The following is an 18,434-nucleotide window of genomic DNA, read 5'->3' as shown; positions in this document are numbered from 1 at the left end:
TTTTTTGTACAAGGTCATGTGAGAAAGAAAATATACAATGAAGGTGAAGGAACCTGAAGGAAATGAAATGATACATCTTTCATAGTGAAAAGTTTTTGAATGAATTTATTTATCATAGTATCATGTTAACTCCCACTTATAGGACATTCTGGAAATTTTCTTTTTTCCAGAAGTGTATTTTCAGTGGTTCTGAATTGAATACAATATACTGAGTCACACTTTATATCTGTATAGGAAATTTATTATAGTGAGGAGTACATTGGATTTCTATTCATTATGTTAGGAATCTTTGGTAATGTGAATAACCACCCCTCTTCTTTTATGCCTCTGGAGAATCATCCTGGTTTCATGGAAATGAAACAGAGCATCAAGCTCAAATGGCCAGTAAGTTTTTGATGGAAAGGCAGTAATGGGTGCCTGGAGCCCTGTGCTGAAAAGGTACCAGGTCTGCCTCAGGGATCCATGGAAATGTGGCCACCTCAAGACTTATAAAAAATGGCCACATGTGTACTACATATTCACCTTTCCTGACTTACTGGTCAGAGGTGGCAGTGTGGCATCACAGTCTATGACGATCAAGTCCTGCCCCTGGAAAGGTGTGCCAGTTGGTCATACTGTCAGGTCTTAAGTGCAGAGAAGAGAAAATAAAACATCTATACTGTGGCACATATTTCTCCAAAGTTTAGCAAACAGAAAAGAAGTCAGACAAATGGATTTAAATCCAGGTGTTAAAGATACTAGCTGTGTAATTTAGCTTTCTGATTTTCAGTTCTTTAGTCTATTAAAAGGGGAAAATCTGTCTTTTAGAGTTATGAAGATTAGCTCTAACATATAAGAAGTATCTAGTTCAGTTCTCAGGTATGTAGATGTTCAATTAATTGTAGCAATTTTATGTTGTGATTTTTATTTCTCATATTCTTGACATTGAGTTGTTATTTAAGATACTCTTTCACAGTGCATTTGTTCTAGTGTTGTTCAGCTTAATTTTATTCTTCTGTTGATTTAAGTTTTGCTTGAAAATCCTTACCTTATTCTTTCTTGCCACTGTAGTATATCCGGAACTGTGTAATGAATAGGACCTTGCCCCATTTTATACTTGTGGAATGTTGCAAGATCAAGAAGCTGTATGAACAGGAAATGATTGCCATAGAGGCTGCCATAAATCGAAATTCATCTAACCTTCCTCTTCCTTTACCACCAAAGAAAACTCGAATTATTTCTGTAAGTTTCACGTATGAACCTTTGGTAACCCCAGAAGGCACGCGATTTTTTTGGTTAGGTTGTATGCTTAAGCCTATTTTCCACAGAATATTAATATGAATTAATATTAATATTCCCCAGAATATTAATGCATATTTGCCAAAGATCCATCACCATTTATTAGTAATTATCTTTTTAGCTACCCTTCTTTTTCCTTACTCAGGCTACATATGATTGTAAACAGGCCATTTATGTTTTCGATTATCTTTTGGTGCTAAAGAAAAATGCCCTCAAATTTGAGATATGTTGAGATTAGAGCTAAATGGGACTTCAAAGAGCAAGTTGAGCATTCTAGTAGAAAAGTTAGATGTGCAGAGACAGTTGATTTTCTGGTATATCTCATTTCTTTCAGTTTATCTATAATAGTGTTTTGGTATAATTTGTCTGTTTTCTTCTTTCTTTCTTATTGAATACTTTTAGACTTTAAATGTAACAAAGCCATCATTTTTTTCTAGAATGTAATATATTTGTATAAAGCAAATCTTAAGTTTGTATTCATCAGAACACGACAGTTTTAAAATAGTTCTTCAGTCTTAAGAAATTGAATGTTTAACCATTCCTTGATGATTAAGTTATTATCTTTATATTAATTTATTGGTCAATTCTTAATTTATGCAAAACTTTTAATACTATTTTTTAATGGTGTTTAGTGAATTTCTTAGCAATACTGGAATGCTGCCTGTTCTGCCTTGAGAACTAAGTGCTAGTGGTTGTGATGGTTATTTTAATATATATGATTTTCAGTTGTTAGTTCAGAGGTGTATTTTCATTCTTTTACCAACGGAAATGAGAACTGATAAGACGATTTCATTGCTAGCATAGAATATTCATTTCTTTCATTAAAATACTCTGTTTATTTCATTTTTTTACAGCATGTTTGGGAAAATAACAACCCTTTCCAAATTGTCTTGGTTAAGGGAAATAAACTTAATACAGAAGAAACTGTAAAAGTGAGTACTTGTCAAGATTTGAATTTATCTTCAGCTCCATTATTTGAATAAGTCACTGATACGCTCAGTGAAAGTCACATTGGAGACGAATTTTACCCATATTGGTTAACTACAGGCGATAGAGTATGGTATATAGGACAGTTAAGAATTTTTGTTTTAAAGTATTCTTTGAATAGTTTGAGATGTACTGGATAGATTGACATTTTCCCAGTATATATTATGGAAAAGAAATGGGTTTAGATCAAGAATTCAGCAAGTGAAATTTAAGCCAAACCTATAGGTCACATATTTCTGGGCAGGCTTACTCTCCTTTCTCAGCTTTGCTTAGAGCTGCACAATAGCCTCTCTTACCCCCTCCCCCTTTTTTTTCCATTTAAACTTGCTGAAAACACAGAAAATGTAATATTTTTTCCTGAAATAAAATACATGACTCTGTTGTAGACCACAACTTGTTAACACATGAGGATTTATTGCACCACCCCTACAGTTAAGACTTAACAAGGCATTTTGTCTGAAAGTGTAAAGCATACATTTTCCCCTATTTAGCTTGGCAGGAAATTAAATGAATAGTTTTGTGATCCAAGAAAGAGATTCAGTTAGTTTAAGATGTTTGCTGGCATGAGGATATATTCAGGAGCACCTTGCCAAAGATTACCAGTGGCTTGCTTTTATAAATGGACATTAAAGATTCTTTGGGTAGCTGTCATTAAAATAAGGGATTTTTTTCACTTTTATTCTTAGCTAGATTTTAATTCTTAATGAGTATGCTTATGGCCAATTAGCCTTTGTTTTCTATTTTAGTGGTAATTTAATTTTTCCCTTTAATTTAAATTTTCTTTATTAATTTTTTCCAGTGGCAAAAGTATAGCATGATTGTTGAAACAGGCAAAAAAATTCCAAACATTATTTAAGAAAAAAATTGCTGATCTCTCCTCCCCATCTCTTTACCATCATATGGGATTCAAGGTCAACAGGCCTTGAGGGACCTCCATGTTTATACAAATATATATACACATATGGTTTATACAAATATATATAAACATATGGTTGTGTTTATTTTGTTGATTGGTCGGTTTCTTAAAGAAAAGGGATGATGTTATATATATGTATTCTATAATTTGATTTCTTCACTTTATATCTTGGATGGTCCTCTGGATTATTAAATATTTAGTAGAGTTCCTCGGGAATTATATTTCTTTTTTTTTTATGGTTTTTGGGGTTTTTTGACTTTCTATTTTATTTTTTTCATGCACACACACTGTATTTTATTTTTACAAGAGATAAACTGACACCAAGTATTGTAAATGGATGACCACAAAAGCAACAATGATTGCAGTTAGCAAACACGAAACACACTTATACAATGTCATAATATTGACATTCAGTCCAGTAATCCTCCACTGAAACAGCTCCTTTACTTTGCAGTGAAAATTGATTTGTATATTTTTTGCCTCTGAGTCCTTGTGGGATTTTTTTTTTATTATTCAAACAGAAAGTCACAAAAATTATAATCATCCTCATCAGTTCACTCAGTCCCATGTAATTAATTTTTTTTTTCATCTTGATCTTTTGTTAGCACTTTTATTAATTCATCAGTTTTCCATTAGAGTTCTGAAAATGCTTATTCATTCAGTTCAGCAGTATAGTCAGTTACCCGAAACCTGTACTTGTCAGTCTTTTCCATGAATTCCTTGAAGATGAAACCCCTTTATAGGAACATTTTTGTGAAAGCATCAGACTATACCCAGAACTGTCTGTAAATGACAAAAGACTTAAAAATGACCACGGTTAAAGATTTGATGAAAGTTCATAATAATGCAATTGACAAGGAAATTTAGTTATTTCTGAGATATATATTTTAAAGTAATAACTAGAATTATGACTTATAACATTATACCAGAACATATAAGATTTTTAGAAATTTCATGTAATGTCTGAAACATTTATATTAACATATTTCCATACAGATAACCCAAAGAAAGTTTAATATTAGTTGTTTTTTGTTTGTTTACACTGCAGGTTCTTATTAGTCATCAATTTTATACACATCAGTGTATACATGTCAATCCCAATCGTCCAGTTCAGCACACCGCCATCCCCACCCCACCATGGTTTTCCCCCCTTGGTGTCCATACGTTTGTTCTCTACATCTGTGTCTCAACTTCTGCCCCGCAAACTCGTTCATCTATACCATTTTTCTAGGTTCCACATACATGCGTTAATATACAATATTTGTTTTTCTCTTTCTGACTTACTTCACTCTGTATGACAGTCTCTAGATCCATCCACGTCTCAACAAATGACTCAATTTCGTTCCTTTTTATGGCTGAGTAATATTCCATCGTATATATGTACCACAACTTCTTTATCCATTTGTCTATCAGTGGACATTTAGGTTGCTTCCATGACCTGGTTATTGTAAGTAGTGCTGCAGTGAACACTGAGGTGCATGTGTCTTTTTGAATTATGGTTTTCTCTGGGTATATTCCCAGTAGTGGGATTGCTGGATCATATCCTTTAGTTTTTTAAGGAACTGCCATACTGTTCTCCACAGTGGCTGTATCCATTTACATTCCCACCAACAGTGCAAGAGGGTTCCCTTTTCTCCACACCCTCTCCAGCATTTGTTGTTTGTATATTTTCTGAAGATGCCCATTCTAACTGGTGTGAGGTGATACCTTATTGTAGTTTTGATTTGCTTTCTCTAATAATTAGTGATGTTGAGCAGCTTTTCATGTGCTTCTTGGCCATCTGTATGTCTTCTTTGGAGAAATGTCTATTTAGGTCTTCTGCCCATTTTTGGATTGGGTTGTTTGTTTCTTTAATATTGAGTTGCATGAGCTGTTAATATATTTTGGAGATTAATCCTTTGTCCGTTGATTCGTTTGCGAATATTTTCTCCCATTCTGAGGGTTGTCATTTCGTCTGTTTATGGTTTCCTTTGCTGTGCAAAAGCTTTGAAGTTTCATTGGGACCCATTTGTTTATTTTTGTTTTTATTTCCATTACTCAAGGAGGTGGATCAAAAAAGATCTTGCTGTGGTTTATGTCAAAGAGTGTTCTTCCTATGTTTTCCTCTAAGAGTTTTATAGTGTCTGGTCTTACATTTAGGTCTTGAATCCATTTTGAGTTTATTTTTGTGTATGGTGTTAGGGAGTGTTCTAATTTCATTCTTTTACATGTAGCTGTCCAGTTTTCCCAGCACCACTTATTGAAGAGACTGTCTTTTCTCCATTGTATATCTTTGCCTCCTTTGTCATAGATTAGTTGACCATAGGTGCGTGGGTTTATCTCTGGGCTTTCTATCTTGTTCCACTGATCTACGTTTCTCTTTTTGTGCCGGAACCATATTGTCTTGATTACTGTAGCTCTGTAGTATAGTCTGAAGTCAGGGAGTCTGATTCCTCCAGCTCCGTTTTTTTCTCTCAAGACTGCTTTGGCTATTTGGGGTGGGGTCTTTTGTGTCTCCATACAAATTTTAAGTTGATTTGTTCTAGTTCCATTAAAAATGCCACTGGTAATTTGATAGGGCTTGCATTGAATCTGCAGATTGCTTTGGGTAGTATAGTCATTTTCATAATATTGATTCTTACAATCCAAGAACATGGTATATCTCTCCATCTGTTGGTATCATCTTTAATTTCTTTCATCAGTGTCTTATAGTTTTCTACATACAGGTCTTTTGTTTCCCTAGGTAGGTTTATTCCTAGGTATTTTTTTGTTGTTGTTGCAGTGGTAAATGGGAGTGTTTCCATAATTTCTCTTTCAGATTTTTCATCATTAGTGTATAGGAATGCAAGAAATTTCTGTGCATTAATTTTGTATCCTGCAGCTTTACCAGATTCATTGATTAGCTCTAGTAGTTTTCTGGTGGCATCTTTAGGATTCTCTATGTATAGTATCATGTCATTTGCAAACACTGACAGTTTTACTTCTTCTTTTCCAATTTGTATTCCTTTTAATTCTTTTTCTTCTGTGATTGCCGTGGCTAGGACTTCCAAAACTATGTTGAATAATAGTGGTGAGAGTGGACATCCTTGTCTCGTTCCTGATCTTAGAGGAAAGGCTTTCAGTTTTTCACCATTGAGAAGGATGTTTGCTGTGGGTTTGTCATATATGGCCTTTATTATGTTGAGGTAGTTTCCCTCTATGCCCACTCTCTGGAGACTTTTTATCATAAATAGGTGTGGAATTTTGTCAGAAGCTTTTTCTGCATCTTTTTCTGAGATGATCATATGGTTTTTATTGTTCAGTTTGTTAATATGGTGTATCACATTAATTGATTTGCGTATATTGAAGAATCCTTGCATCCCTGGGATAAATCCCACTTGATCCTGGTGTATGATCCTTTTAATGTGTTGTTGGATTCTGTTTGCTGGTATTTTGTTGAGGATTTTTGCGTCTATATTCATCAGTGATATTGGTCTGTAATTTTCTTTTTTTGTAGTATCTCGATGTGGTTTTGGTATGAGGGTGATGGTGGCCTCATAGAATGAGTTTGGGAGTGTTCCCTCCTCTGCAATTTTTTGGAAGAGTTTTAGAAGGATGGGTGTTAGCTCTTCTCTAAATGTTTGATTGAATTCACCTGTGAAGCCATCTGGTCCTGGGCTTTTGTTGGAAGATTTTTAATCACAGTTTCAATTTCATTACTGATGATTGGTCGGTCATATTTTCTGTTTCTTCCTGGTTCAGTCTTGGAAGGTTATACCTTTCTAAGAATTTGTCCATTTCTTCCAGGTTGTCCATTTTATTGGCACAGAGTTGCTTGTAGTAGTCTCTTAGGATGCTTTGTATTTCTGCGTTGTCTGTTGTAACTTCTCCTTTTTCATTTCTAATTTTATTGATTTGAGTCCTCTTCCTCTTTTTCTTGATGAGTCTGGCTAATGGTTTATCAGTTTTGTTTATCTTCTCAAAGATCCAGCTTTTAGTTTTATTGATCTTTGCTCTTGTTTTGTTTCTATTTCATTTATTTCTGCTCTGATCGTTATGATTTCTTTCCTTTTACTAATTTTGGGTTTTGTTTGTTCTTCTTTCTCTAGTTCCTTTAGGTGTAAGGTTAGATTGTTTACTTGAGATTTTTCTTGTTTCTTGAGGTAGGGTTGTATAGGTATAAACTTCCCTCTTAGAACTGCTTTTGCTGCATCCCATATGTTTTGGATTGTCGTGTTTTCATTGTCATTTGTCTCTAGGTATTTTTTGATGTCCTCTTTGATTTCTTCAGTGATCTCTTGGTTATTTAGTAACGTATTGTTTAGCCTCCATGTGTTTGTTTTTTTTACGTTTTTTTCCCCTGTAATTCATTTCTAATCTCATAGCATTATGGTCAGAAAAGGTGCTTGATATGATTTCAGTTTTCTTAAATTTACTGAGGCTTGATTTGTGATCCAAGATGTAATCTATCCTGGAGTGTGTTTCTTGTGCACTTGAGAAGAAAGTATAATCTGCTCTTTTTGGATGGAATGTCCTATAAATATTAATTAAATATCTCTGGTCTATTGTGTGATTTAAAGCTTCTGTTTCTTTATTTATTTTCATTTTGTATGATCTGTCCATTGGTGTAAGTGAGCTGTTAAAGTCCCCCACTATTATTGTGTTACTGTCGATTTCCTCTTTTATACCTGTTAGCAGTTGCCTTATGTATTGAGGTGCTCCTATGTTGGGTGCATATATATTTATAATTGTTATATCTTCTTCTTGGATTGATCCCTTGATCATTATGTAGTGTCATTCCTTGTCTCTTATAACATTCTTTATTTTAAAGTCTATTTTATCTGATATGAGTATTGCTACTCCAGCTTACTTTTGATTTCCATTTGCATGGAATATCTTTTTCCATCCCCTCACTTTCAGTCTGTATGTGTCGCTAGGTCTGAAGTGGGTCTCTTGTAGACAGCATATATATGGGTCTTGTTTTTGTATCCATTTAGCAAGCCTGTGACTTTTGGTTGGAGCATTTAATCCGTTCATGTTTAAGGTAATTATCGATATGTATTTTCCTATGACCATTTTCTTGATCGTTTTGGGCTTGTTTTTGTAGATACTTTTCTTCTTTTGTGTTTCCCACTTACAGAAGTTCCTTTAGCATTTGTTGTAGGGCTGGTTTGGTGGTGCTGAATTCTCTTAGGTTTTGCTTGTTTGTAAAGCTTTTGATTTCTCTATCGAATCTGAATGAGATCCTTGCTGGGTAGAGTAATCTTGGTTGTAGTTTCTTCCTTTTCATCACTTTAAGTATATCACACCACTCCCTTCTGGCTTGTAGAGTTTCTTCTGAGAAATCAGCTGTTAACCTTATGGGAGTTACCTTGTATGTTATTTGTCGTTTTTCTCTTGTTGCTTTCAATAATTTTTCTTTGTCTTTAATTTTTGCCAATTTGATTATTGTGTGTCTCGGTGTGTTTCTCCTTGGGTTTATCCTGTATGAGACTCGCTGCACTTCCTGGACTTGGGTGGCTGTTTCCTTTCCCATGTTAGGGAAGTTTTCAGTTATAATCTCTTCAGATATATTCTCTGGTCCTTTCTCTCTCTCTCTTCTCCTTCTGGGACCCCTATAATGTGAATGTTGTTGCATTTAATGTTGTCCCAGAGGTCTCCTAGGCTGTCTTCTTTTCTTTTCATTCTGTTTTCTTTATTCTGTTCCACAGCAGTGAATTCCATCATTCTGTCTTCCAGGTCACTTATCTGTCTTCTGCCTCACTTATTCTGCTATTGATTCCTTCTAGTGTAGTTTTCATTTCCGTTATTGTATTTTTCATCTCTGTTTGTTTGTTCTTTAATGCTTCTAGGTCTTTGTTAAACATTTCTTGCATCTTCTCGATCTTTGCCTCCATTCTTTTTCCGAGGTCCTGGATCATCTTCACTATCATTATTCTGAATTCCTTTTCTGGAAGGTTGCCTATATCCACTTCATTTAGTTGGTTTTCTTGGGTTTTATCTTCCTCCTTCATCTGGTACATAGCCCTCTACCTTTTCATCTGTCTATCTTTCTGTGAATGTTTTTGTTCCACAGGCTGCAGGACTGTAGTTCTTCTTGCTTCTGCTCTCTGCCCTGTGGTGGATGAGGCTATCTAAGAGGCTTGATGAGAGGGACTGGTGGTGGGTAGAGCTGACTGTTGCTTTGGTGGGCAGAGCTCAGTAAAACTTTAATCCACTTGACTCTTGATGGATGGGGCTGGGTTCTCTCCCTGTTGGTTGTTTGGCCTGTGGCAACCCAACACTGGAGCCTACTTGGCCTCTTTGGAGGGGCTAATGACAGACTCTGGGAGGGTTCACTCCAAGGAGTACTGCCCAGAACTTCTTCTGTCAGTGTCCTTGTCCCCACGGTGAGCCACAGCCACCCCTCCCCTCTGCAGGATACCCTCCAACACTAGCAGGTAGTTTTGGTTCAGTCTTCCCTGGGGTCACTGCTCCTTCCCCTGGGTCCCGATGGGCACACTACTTTGTGTCTGCCCTCCAAGAGTGGAGTCTCTCTTTCCCCCAGTCCTGTCAAAGTCCTGCAGTCAATTCCCACTAGGCTTCAAAGTCTGATTCTCTAGGAATTCCTCCTCCCGTTGCTAGACCCCCAGGTTGGGAAGCCTGACGTGGGGCTCAGAACCTTCACTCCAGTGGGTGCACTCCTGTGGTATAAGTGTTCTCCAGTCTGTGAGTCACCCACCCAGCAGTTATGGGATTTGATTTTACTGTGATTGTACCCCTCCTACCATCTCATTGTGGCTTCTCCTTTATCTTTGGATGTGGGGTATCTTTTTTGGTGAGTTCTAGTGTCTTCCTGTCGATGATTGTCCAGCAGCTAGTTGTGATTCTGGTGTTCTCACAAGAGGGAGTGAGAGCACATCCTTCTACTCCACCATCTTGGTTCCTCCCTCGGGTATTATATTTCTAAAGGCAGATATCACGTATAGGCAAATATACCCTCAAGTCATATGGAGTGTTTTTTTTAACATATATGTATGATTTTGTTTAGTAGTTTGTATGTATACATGTATAATTTACATTTTAAAAATGGAAATTCCTACTTGTTCCCATTTTTTAGGTTATTGTATTTATTACTTATTTAATGCTTTTGTAGTTATTATTTCTCTACAGCCTTTTGTTGTTACTTAGTTTCTTCCTGAAGGAGGACCAAATAAGCATTTACTACATGATTTATTTTTCTTGAGCATTATGCTTTATTTTTGTCATTGACACATTATTTGTGAGTGACATTTTATTTTCATAGGTTTTAACAACTTCCATCAGCTATTTCAAGCTGGATTCATTCTATTGTTTGTGGTCATATATTCATAGGAATAATAGGCTTAGTTTAAAGTACCCTCCCCCCCACTCCAGCTAATTCTCTAGTTCCCCCTCCTCCACCTTTTTCTCTTTCCAGTGGGGTTACATAGTTGAATTTAAGTAAATTAATGCAATTATGGCATGACTTTCTTGTAGGTACACCTCATTCTTTTTAATTGCTACACAGGTTAGGAGTTCCTTTACAAAGTTGAAGAGAAATCTGGGGGGAAAAAGAAGACAAGGGGTAGATGCGGAGCAGGGAACTTTCTTTCCAAACTTTTTCCTTTTCTTAATGTACTGGCTAGGACTTTCAGTATGATGTTGAATAGAACCGCTGAGAGTAGATGGTATTAGTCAGGATTCTCCAAAGGGGGGGGGAATAATAGGGTGTGTGTGTGCATGCATGTTTGTGTTCACACACACACACACACAGACACAGATTTATTTAAGGAATTGGCTCACGTAAATAGTTGGCAAACTGGAAATCCAGAAGAACGGATAGTTTAGTCTGAGTCTGAAGGCCTGAGAACCAGGAGGCACCTATCATGAAGTTCCTGTTGAAGTTCTGTAGGCTCAAGACCCAGGAAGAGCTGAGGTTAGATAGTTAGGCAAAAGTTCTTTCTTACTCTAAGTAGGACAAGTGTTTTTGTTCTATTCATTTCTTCCACTGATTGGATTACCACCACCTACTCTAAGGAGGGTAATCTGCTTTTGTCAGGCCACCATTTAAATGTCAATCTTATCAGGGAAAAAAAAAAACCACTCTGACAGAAACAACCAGAATATCTGAATGCCCCAAGGCCCAATCACACGGGCAAACTAAATTAACCATCACAGTAGACATTTTTGTTTTGTTCTTAAAGAAAAGCATTTAGTCTTTCAACTTTAAGTATAATATTACCTGTAGGTTTTTCGTACGTGCCCTTTATTCAAGAAGTTCTCTTCTGTTTCTACTTAGCCAAGAGATTTTATCCTGAAAGGGATAGAAAAAGTTGCACTTTGTCCACTGCTTTTTCTGTATTTATTGAGGTGATTGTGTAGTTTTTATATTTTGGTCAGTTAATTTGATTGATTTTCAAAAGTTAAGACCAACCTTGCATTTCTGAAATATGTACTACACATTGAAGATGTAGTAGCCCTTTTATATATTGCTGGATTTGATTTATTAATATTATGTTATGAATTTTTATGTCTGTGCTCACAGGGAATATTGGTCTGCACTTTTCTTTTTGTGTAATGTCTTCCTCTGGTTTTGGAATCAGGAAAATGTTGACCTTATAAATTGAGTTGAGAAACCTTCCCCTCCTCAATTTTCTGAACAAGTTTATGTAGGATTGGTATTATTTCTTCCTTAAATATTTGGTAGGATTTACTCCAAGCCACCTGAGCCTGGAGTTTTTTTTATGGGAAGGTTTTAAATTAGAAATTTAACTTCTTTAATAGATATATAGATAGTCATATTTTCTGTTTCTTTTGTGTCAGCTTTGATAATTTTTGTCTTTTGAAGAATTTAAGTTGATAAATTTTTTGGCATTAAGTTCATAATAACCCCTCAAATTAGTGTTATGTTGCTGTGTAACAAATTACCACAAACCTAGCAGCTTAAAACAACACCTATTTATTAGCTCATATTTCTGTTGTTCAGAAGTCTGAGCATGGTGTGGCTGGGTTTTCTGCTTATGGTCTTACAGGGTTGAAATCCAGGTGTTAGTTGGGCTACATTCCTTCCCGAAGCTCTAGGGAAGAATCTGCTTCCAGGATGATTCAAGTTACTGGCCACATTCAGTTCCTTGCAGTTGTAGGCCTGAGGTTTTCTTTGCTTGATGGCTTTTGGCTAGGAATTGCTCTAAGTTACTAGAAGCACCTTTCAGGTCCTAGCTGTGTGGCTCTCTTAAGCATTAAATCCTTTCCTTGCTTTGAATCTCTTGCCAGAAGATCCTGATCCCTTTTAAGGGCTCACCAGTGGGTCAGGCCCATGAAGGATAATCTCCCTTCCTTTGTTTTATTTTGTTTTGGCCATGGCGCTCAGCATGTGGGAACTTAGTTCCCAGACCAGGGATCAAACTGGCGCTCCCTGTAGTGGAAGCACAGTCTTACCCGCTGGACCACCAGGGAAATCCCTCCCTTCCTTAAAGTAACCTATGTCATATAGTAAAACGTAATCACGGTAGTGAAATCCATTGTAATGGCAGTCCCAGAGATCTTACTGGGCACATGATTCTCTGGAGTCTGTAATGAAATCCTAGGTGTTCGGTGAAGATTCACTACTCTGCCTGGCTGGCATTTGAATGTCTTTCACTGTTAAAGTGCTTAGAATTCTGTAGTATACAGCTTCCTGGTTGATCTTTTCCCCACCTTGTGGCATTTCCCTTTTCAGGTCTGCATCTTAATATTCAGCAGAAGCCTTATACCAGTTTTGCTCAAAATCTAGAAGATGGTATTAGTGCAGGTAGAACTCAGAAAGCCCTCTAATTATAGCACTAGTTGGAATGGGTTCTTCTAACTCTCAGAGAGAGTGGGGATCTCCCCATTTTTTCCCTCTCTTTTTTGTTTTCTGTTCTTTTCTCTGTTCTTATTTGCCCTAGTATCCCAAGAAGTCCTGTGGCAGCAGTAGCAGAGCGGCAGTGGCAGAAGCAACAGCATTGGGGACAGGCCTAAAATGCAGAGTTGAGCCTTCCTCTTTGACTAGAGGAGTTGTAGCCCTAAGAGAATGGGACATGTCCTGATTGACCTCCCCCCTTTCCCTTTCTGTCCTTCTCTTTTTGGCATAGTTGTAGGAAATGTGGGTGAATAACGCCTCAGTTTTCTGGCTAGGTGACAAGAAGAGGGGAGCCCCAGGCAACCAAAAAATACTTGGATGATTTCAGAGTGGGACGAGCTCAGGAAACTTCTAGGTTTATTCCTGAGCTGTACATATATGGATCAGAGTCATAACTGCCTGTATACTTTGAGAACTGAACTGTGGCCTAAACCACCACCCAAGTCTCCGACTAGTCACTGTATGGTGCACATACAGGACAGATCCAGATAGCCCTGCAAAGGATTTGAAAACTGAACTGGTATTGGAACCACAACTCACAGAAGGTTTGTTGGAACTTGCAGCCTGAACCTAACCATTGTCTCCTAAAACAAACATCAACATTCTCTGTAGAATATAAACAAAACCGAGTGTCTTATAATAGTCAAAATGTGTAGGATATATTTCAAAATTAATTGGCATATAAAGAACCAGGAAAATCTCAAGTTGTAGGGACCATGAGAATCAACAGCCATCAGTGCTGAGATGACATAGATGTTGGAATTATTCACAAAGCTGTTAAAGTAGTTATTATAAAAATGCTCTAACAACTAAGGGCGAAACACAAACAATGAAAAGGAATGGAAAAATAGAAAGTCTCAGCCAGCATATACAGTTGTCCATCAGTATCTGCAGGGGTTTGGTTCCAGGACCCACAGAGGACACCAAAAGCCTCAGAATTTCAAGTAAGTTCCTTATATTAAATGACATAGTATTCTTATACAACCTATGCACATCCTGTACTTTATTATTATTTTTAAAATTAATAAACATTTTATTTTTGGCTGCATTGGGTCTTTGTTGCTGCACTTGGGCTTTCTTTAGTTGCGGCAAGCAGGGGCTACTCTCCATTGCGGTGCATGTGCTTCTCATTGAGGTGGCTTCTCGTTGCGGAGCATGGGCTCTAGGTGTGCGGGCTTCAGTAGTTGTGGCACACGGGCTCAGTAGTTGTGGCTCATGGGCTCTAGAGCGCAGGCTCAATAGTTGTGGCCCACAGGCTTAGTTGCTCTGTAGCATGTGGGATCCTCCCAGGCCAGGGCTCGAACCCATGTGCCCTGCATTGGCAGGTGGATTCCCAACCACTGAGCCACCAGGGAAGCCCCACATCCTGTACTTTAAATAATCTGTAGGTTACTTATAATACCCAATACCATGTAAATGCTACATAAATAGTTACTGGAGTGCAGCAAATTCAAGTTTTTCTTTTTATCACTTTCTGGAAGTTTTTTTCCGAAATATTTTTGATCGGTGGTTGGTTTAATCTGTGGTTGCAGAACCTGTGGATAAGGAGGGCCAGCTAATTAAAAAACTCTGGGGAAAAAAAAAAAACCCTCAATGGGGCTTCCCTGGTGGCGCAGTGGTTGAGAGTCTGCCTGCCGATGCAGGGGACACGGGTTCGTGCCCCGGTCCAGGAAGATGCCGGCTCCACATGCCGCGGAGTGGTTAGGCCCGTGAGCCATGGCCGCTGAGCCTGCGCGTCCGGCGCCTGTGCTCCGCAACAGGAGAGGCCACAACAGTGAGAGACCCGCGTACCGCAAAAAAAACCCAAACCAACCCTCAATGGACTCAATAATGGAAGTAGTGTGAAAGGAAAGAGTAGTGAACTTGAAGATTAATCAATAAAATTTTCTAGTTTGAATGGAGAGAAAAATGGTTGGAGGAGAAAAAACTTCAAAGCGTCTCAGATACCTGTATGACAATATCAGAAGGTCTAACTCGTGTGTAATCTGGATCTCAAAAGGAAAAGGGAAGGAATGAAGCTGAGAAAAACTAAACTAAAGAAATCATCACTGGGAGCTTTCCAAAGTTGGCAAAAGACATAAATATAACACGTTTAAGAAGCCCAACGAACCCTAAGCGTGATAAACCCAGAGAATTCCAAGCTCAGATATACTCCGTATCAAAACTCATAACTTGACTCTTCCTAGTTAAAAATCATAACACCTCATAAGCCTAGTTACATGGCTCTCACCACTCCTAACCTGTTAAAATAGATATAACCTAGGAAAGAAAAAACTATCTTAATCTTTTTATCTTCTTATTTCAGTACCTAGAACACTCAATAAATATTTGTGCAATGAATGAATACATTTTAATGTAACTGTCTCTAACATCTTTATATCCTTAGTTAAAGGTAGCACAGGACTCCTCCCACTAAGCCAGAACAAACCTGCCTTTTTATTGTAATATGCTTCATGAAACCCTGGGAATTTCAGCCTATTCACGTTACTGATCTTTTTTTGGGTGTCTAATATCAGAAGGGTAAATGTAGTGGATTTTGGCCATATCGTCGAACAAGAAGGAAATTAGGTGTTGATGTTGGGAAAAAGTTTCACATCTTGGCCAACATAACATTTTTAATTGGTGAGTTCAGGAATGCGGTCTCTGCAGGCTTGGCACACCCTTGCTGTGGCACAGTTGAACGTCCTTTACATAACAAAGCCTGCCTTCTCTCATCTCCAAGTATTCTGGGACTTGTGAAAAAGTGTCTTTGGAAGCTTACTGAAGTTGGACAATGAAACATGTGACTGTAATTAAACATGATGGTCCTTTAAAATTCTCAACTTTTCAGAGCCTGAAGGTGATTGAGACAAAGCATCAGGAAATGTGACAATTTTGACAAACTTTCACATGATATAAATTTAGAGAATGGTTTTTCTTACTGCTTTTTCTGAAAACAAAACCCTTTTTTTAATGTCTTCTACTACAGGAAATTCTAAGCTCAGAAAACACAGATTTTTTCACTTTATTTTAAATGTAGATAGTTTTTTTTTTCTCTTGTTTGTTTTTAACCATGTATGAACTTCAGTCATTTTAGTGAATTACCAGGAGATTTCGCAATCAGACATAGTCCTGATGACTTGGTCTTAAATATATCACACTTTGACTATTAGAGAATGATATTTCAACAGTTTTCTTCAGAATGTGCAGGGTCATTTTTGTTTATTGTTACCCCACCCAAGTTAGATTCATTCTTTATTGTTATTCTTTTCCACACCACACCCTTGGCTGTTGCTGTTTACAGCTAGTATAGGACTTTCCTAGGTCATTATACTTGAGTTCTTTTTTGAGCTTTGTATCCAACCGATCCATAATTTTACTGTGTTCCATATATCTGAATTTTGCCAGAATTTGGTTGATAGAACTATAACCAGCATTTTTTGTTTTGGTTTTTAAGTATAAACATTTATTGAGTACTTATAATGTAGTGGGCTCATTTGTTTCTATTTCTCAAAAACTGTCAAAAACCAAGAGACGCAAATGTTTTTAAGCTCAGCAATTTAAGTAGCTTGTTTTTATCACAAAAACATGGAAAAATATTTATTTTTAAACTTGTGATTTTTCTGAATAAACTGTATATTCTGTATCCAAAAGGTGATAAATTCATAAGTCTTTAATGTCACTGAGAATAAGAATTGAATATCATTTTTATTCTGAAATGCCTATCTTCCATCCTATCATACGAAAGTTTTATGTATGTTTTGTTTTATTTATGATTTATCCAATCTCATTTCACAAATGGTTTGAGGTAAACTCGCTTGCGTGTCCCCCACCCCCCCACGCACACCCAGTCTCTCATATATACACAAAAAAATATACAAAGTGTGACTTTTTAAAAAATAATCGAGGATATTTATTAGTTGAAAAAGCCAAGAGCAAGATTTGCAGCAGGTAGTTATATAATAGGATCCTGTATAACTGCTTGATGTGGACTACCGATTTCACTCTCTGCTGGCAATATAGATAGTAGCCAAAGCAAAGGAAACATGATCAGTTATAATATTTAGAATCTCTTGAGATAAAAATAATCTAGTTATTCATATGGTTGTAGTTCATCCTTACGTTGGAAATGGAGAGATGTTTAGCAGTTCCTTATGAAGGAGACATAGTGGGTGATAAAGTGCGCACCAAAATCCCTGCCAACATCATTATAGTAGGTAAAATAATGTTTCACATATCCGTCTCTTACCCAGTCTTTCACTGGGTAGACTTAAAATATAATATTGACAGTGCAATTCAGAAAAAATCATTCTGTGTGATACCAAAGTCATTCTGTGTAATTCAGTCTAAGTGCTATACTCAACCATCTGAGTATTTAGTTGAATGGTAATATTTGGACTTTCCAAAGAAATAAATATATTGCATGACTTTCTGGAAGTCCCATATATGTATTTTTACTCAAAAATGGGTTTGGATAAAGATTGGGCAGCAGAGACTTTGTTGTGGCCATTTAAGCTCGGATATATATATATATATATATATATATATATATATATATATATATATATATATATATATATATATATACACGATCAAAGCCTAGAGTGGAATTAAAGTAGTCTTATAGACATGAATTTCCTACGTGGGTTTTACATATGAATAGATGACAACCCCATCCCATCAGCCATACACCTTTACATGGAGATCTGTGGAGTGTCAGGTGTTTATGAATTAACCTGCATTTTTCAGGAAGAAAATACACTTTAAGCCTTCTACTTCATGTAACATACACCCTATCCTCAATCTGCCCCACCCACATGACTTCAGAATTTAGTAACAATGATCTGTCTGTAGTTGGTAAGTATTGGATTCTGATTTTTATAGTCGGTACATAATTTGGTGTTCCTCATTACTTGTTTTCCTTATAAATAATAGTTGTTTAGTATTTTATTGCCCTAATGTTTCATAACTTCTAAATAGAGTAGATTGACAGATAGGACATATCCTTCAGAACATGTCATCTTCAAGTAATAGACAACCAGACAAAACAAGTAGCTTAAATAGGGCTTTCAGAGGAGAGTAACTCTGTGGAAGTTCTCAGCAGTGAAGGAAAGGTAAGAAATAGTTCTTGTAGTGATGAAAGAATAATTTTACATTTGGCTTTGGTCGGTCATAGTGCTGGTCTGCCCAGTAATATTTGGCATGGAGGAGAGGCAGGTAATCAGGTTTATCCAGGACATGAGCCTCAGATGAGTATGGCAAAGGAGAGACAGGCACTGGCAGAGGGTTTCGGTGAGGGTGAAGGCAAACAAAGCTAATGGAGAAATGGGGAGGTGTTGATTATTGAAATGGAGGCCTTAGTGAGGGCAGGGAAGTGTTCCTTTGGGAGTGTTGGAGTGAGTTGGAAGGTGAGATAGTTAGAGAGTAAGATGTAGG

At 37.0% G+C, this 18,434-nt stretch overlaps 1 protein-coding gene across 5 annotated transcripts in view; it reads left to right on the top strand.

Annotated features, from left to right (window-relative positions):
• Nucleotides 1-18,434, top strand: part of PIK3CB (phosphatidylinositol-4,5-bisphosphate 3-kinase catalytic subunit beta) — a 189,783-nt gene that overhangs the window by 103,054 nt on the left and 68,295 nt on the right. For all 5 annotated transcript variants that reach the window (XM_060011329.1, XM_060011330.1, XM_060011331.1 and 2 more), the window contains 2 exons: nt 1,051-1,221; nt 2,133-2,210. In XM_060011329.1, the coding sequence (XP_059867312.1) occupies nt 1,051-1,221; nt 2,133-2,210 (249 nt within the window). The remainder of the gene's footprint in view (nt 1-1,050; nt 1,222-2,132; nt 2,211-18,434) is intronic.

This window comes from Delphinus delphis, chromosome 4 (assembly GCF_949987515.2).
Source record: "Delphinus delphis chromosome 4, mDelDel1.2, whole genome shotgun sequence".
NCBI lineage: Eukaryota > Metazoa > Chordata > Mammalia > Artiodactyla > Delphinidae > Delphinus > Delphinus delphis.
Note: the sequence above shows the minus strand (reverse complement) of the source record. Positions and strands in the feature narration are given on the sequence as shown.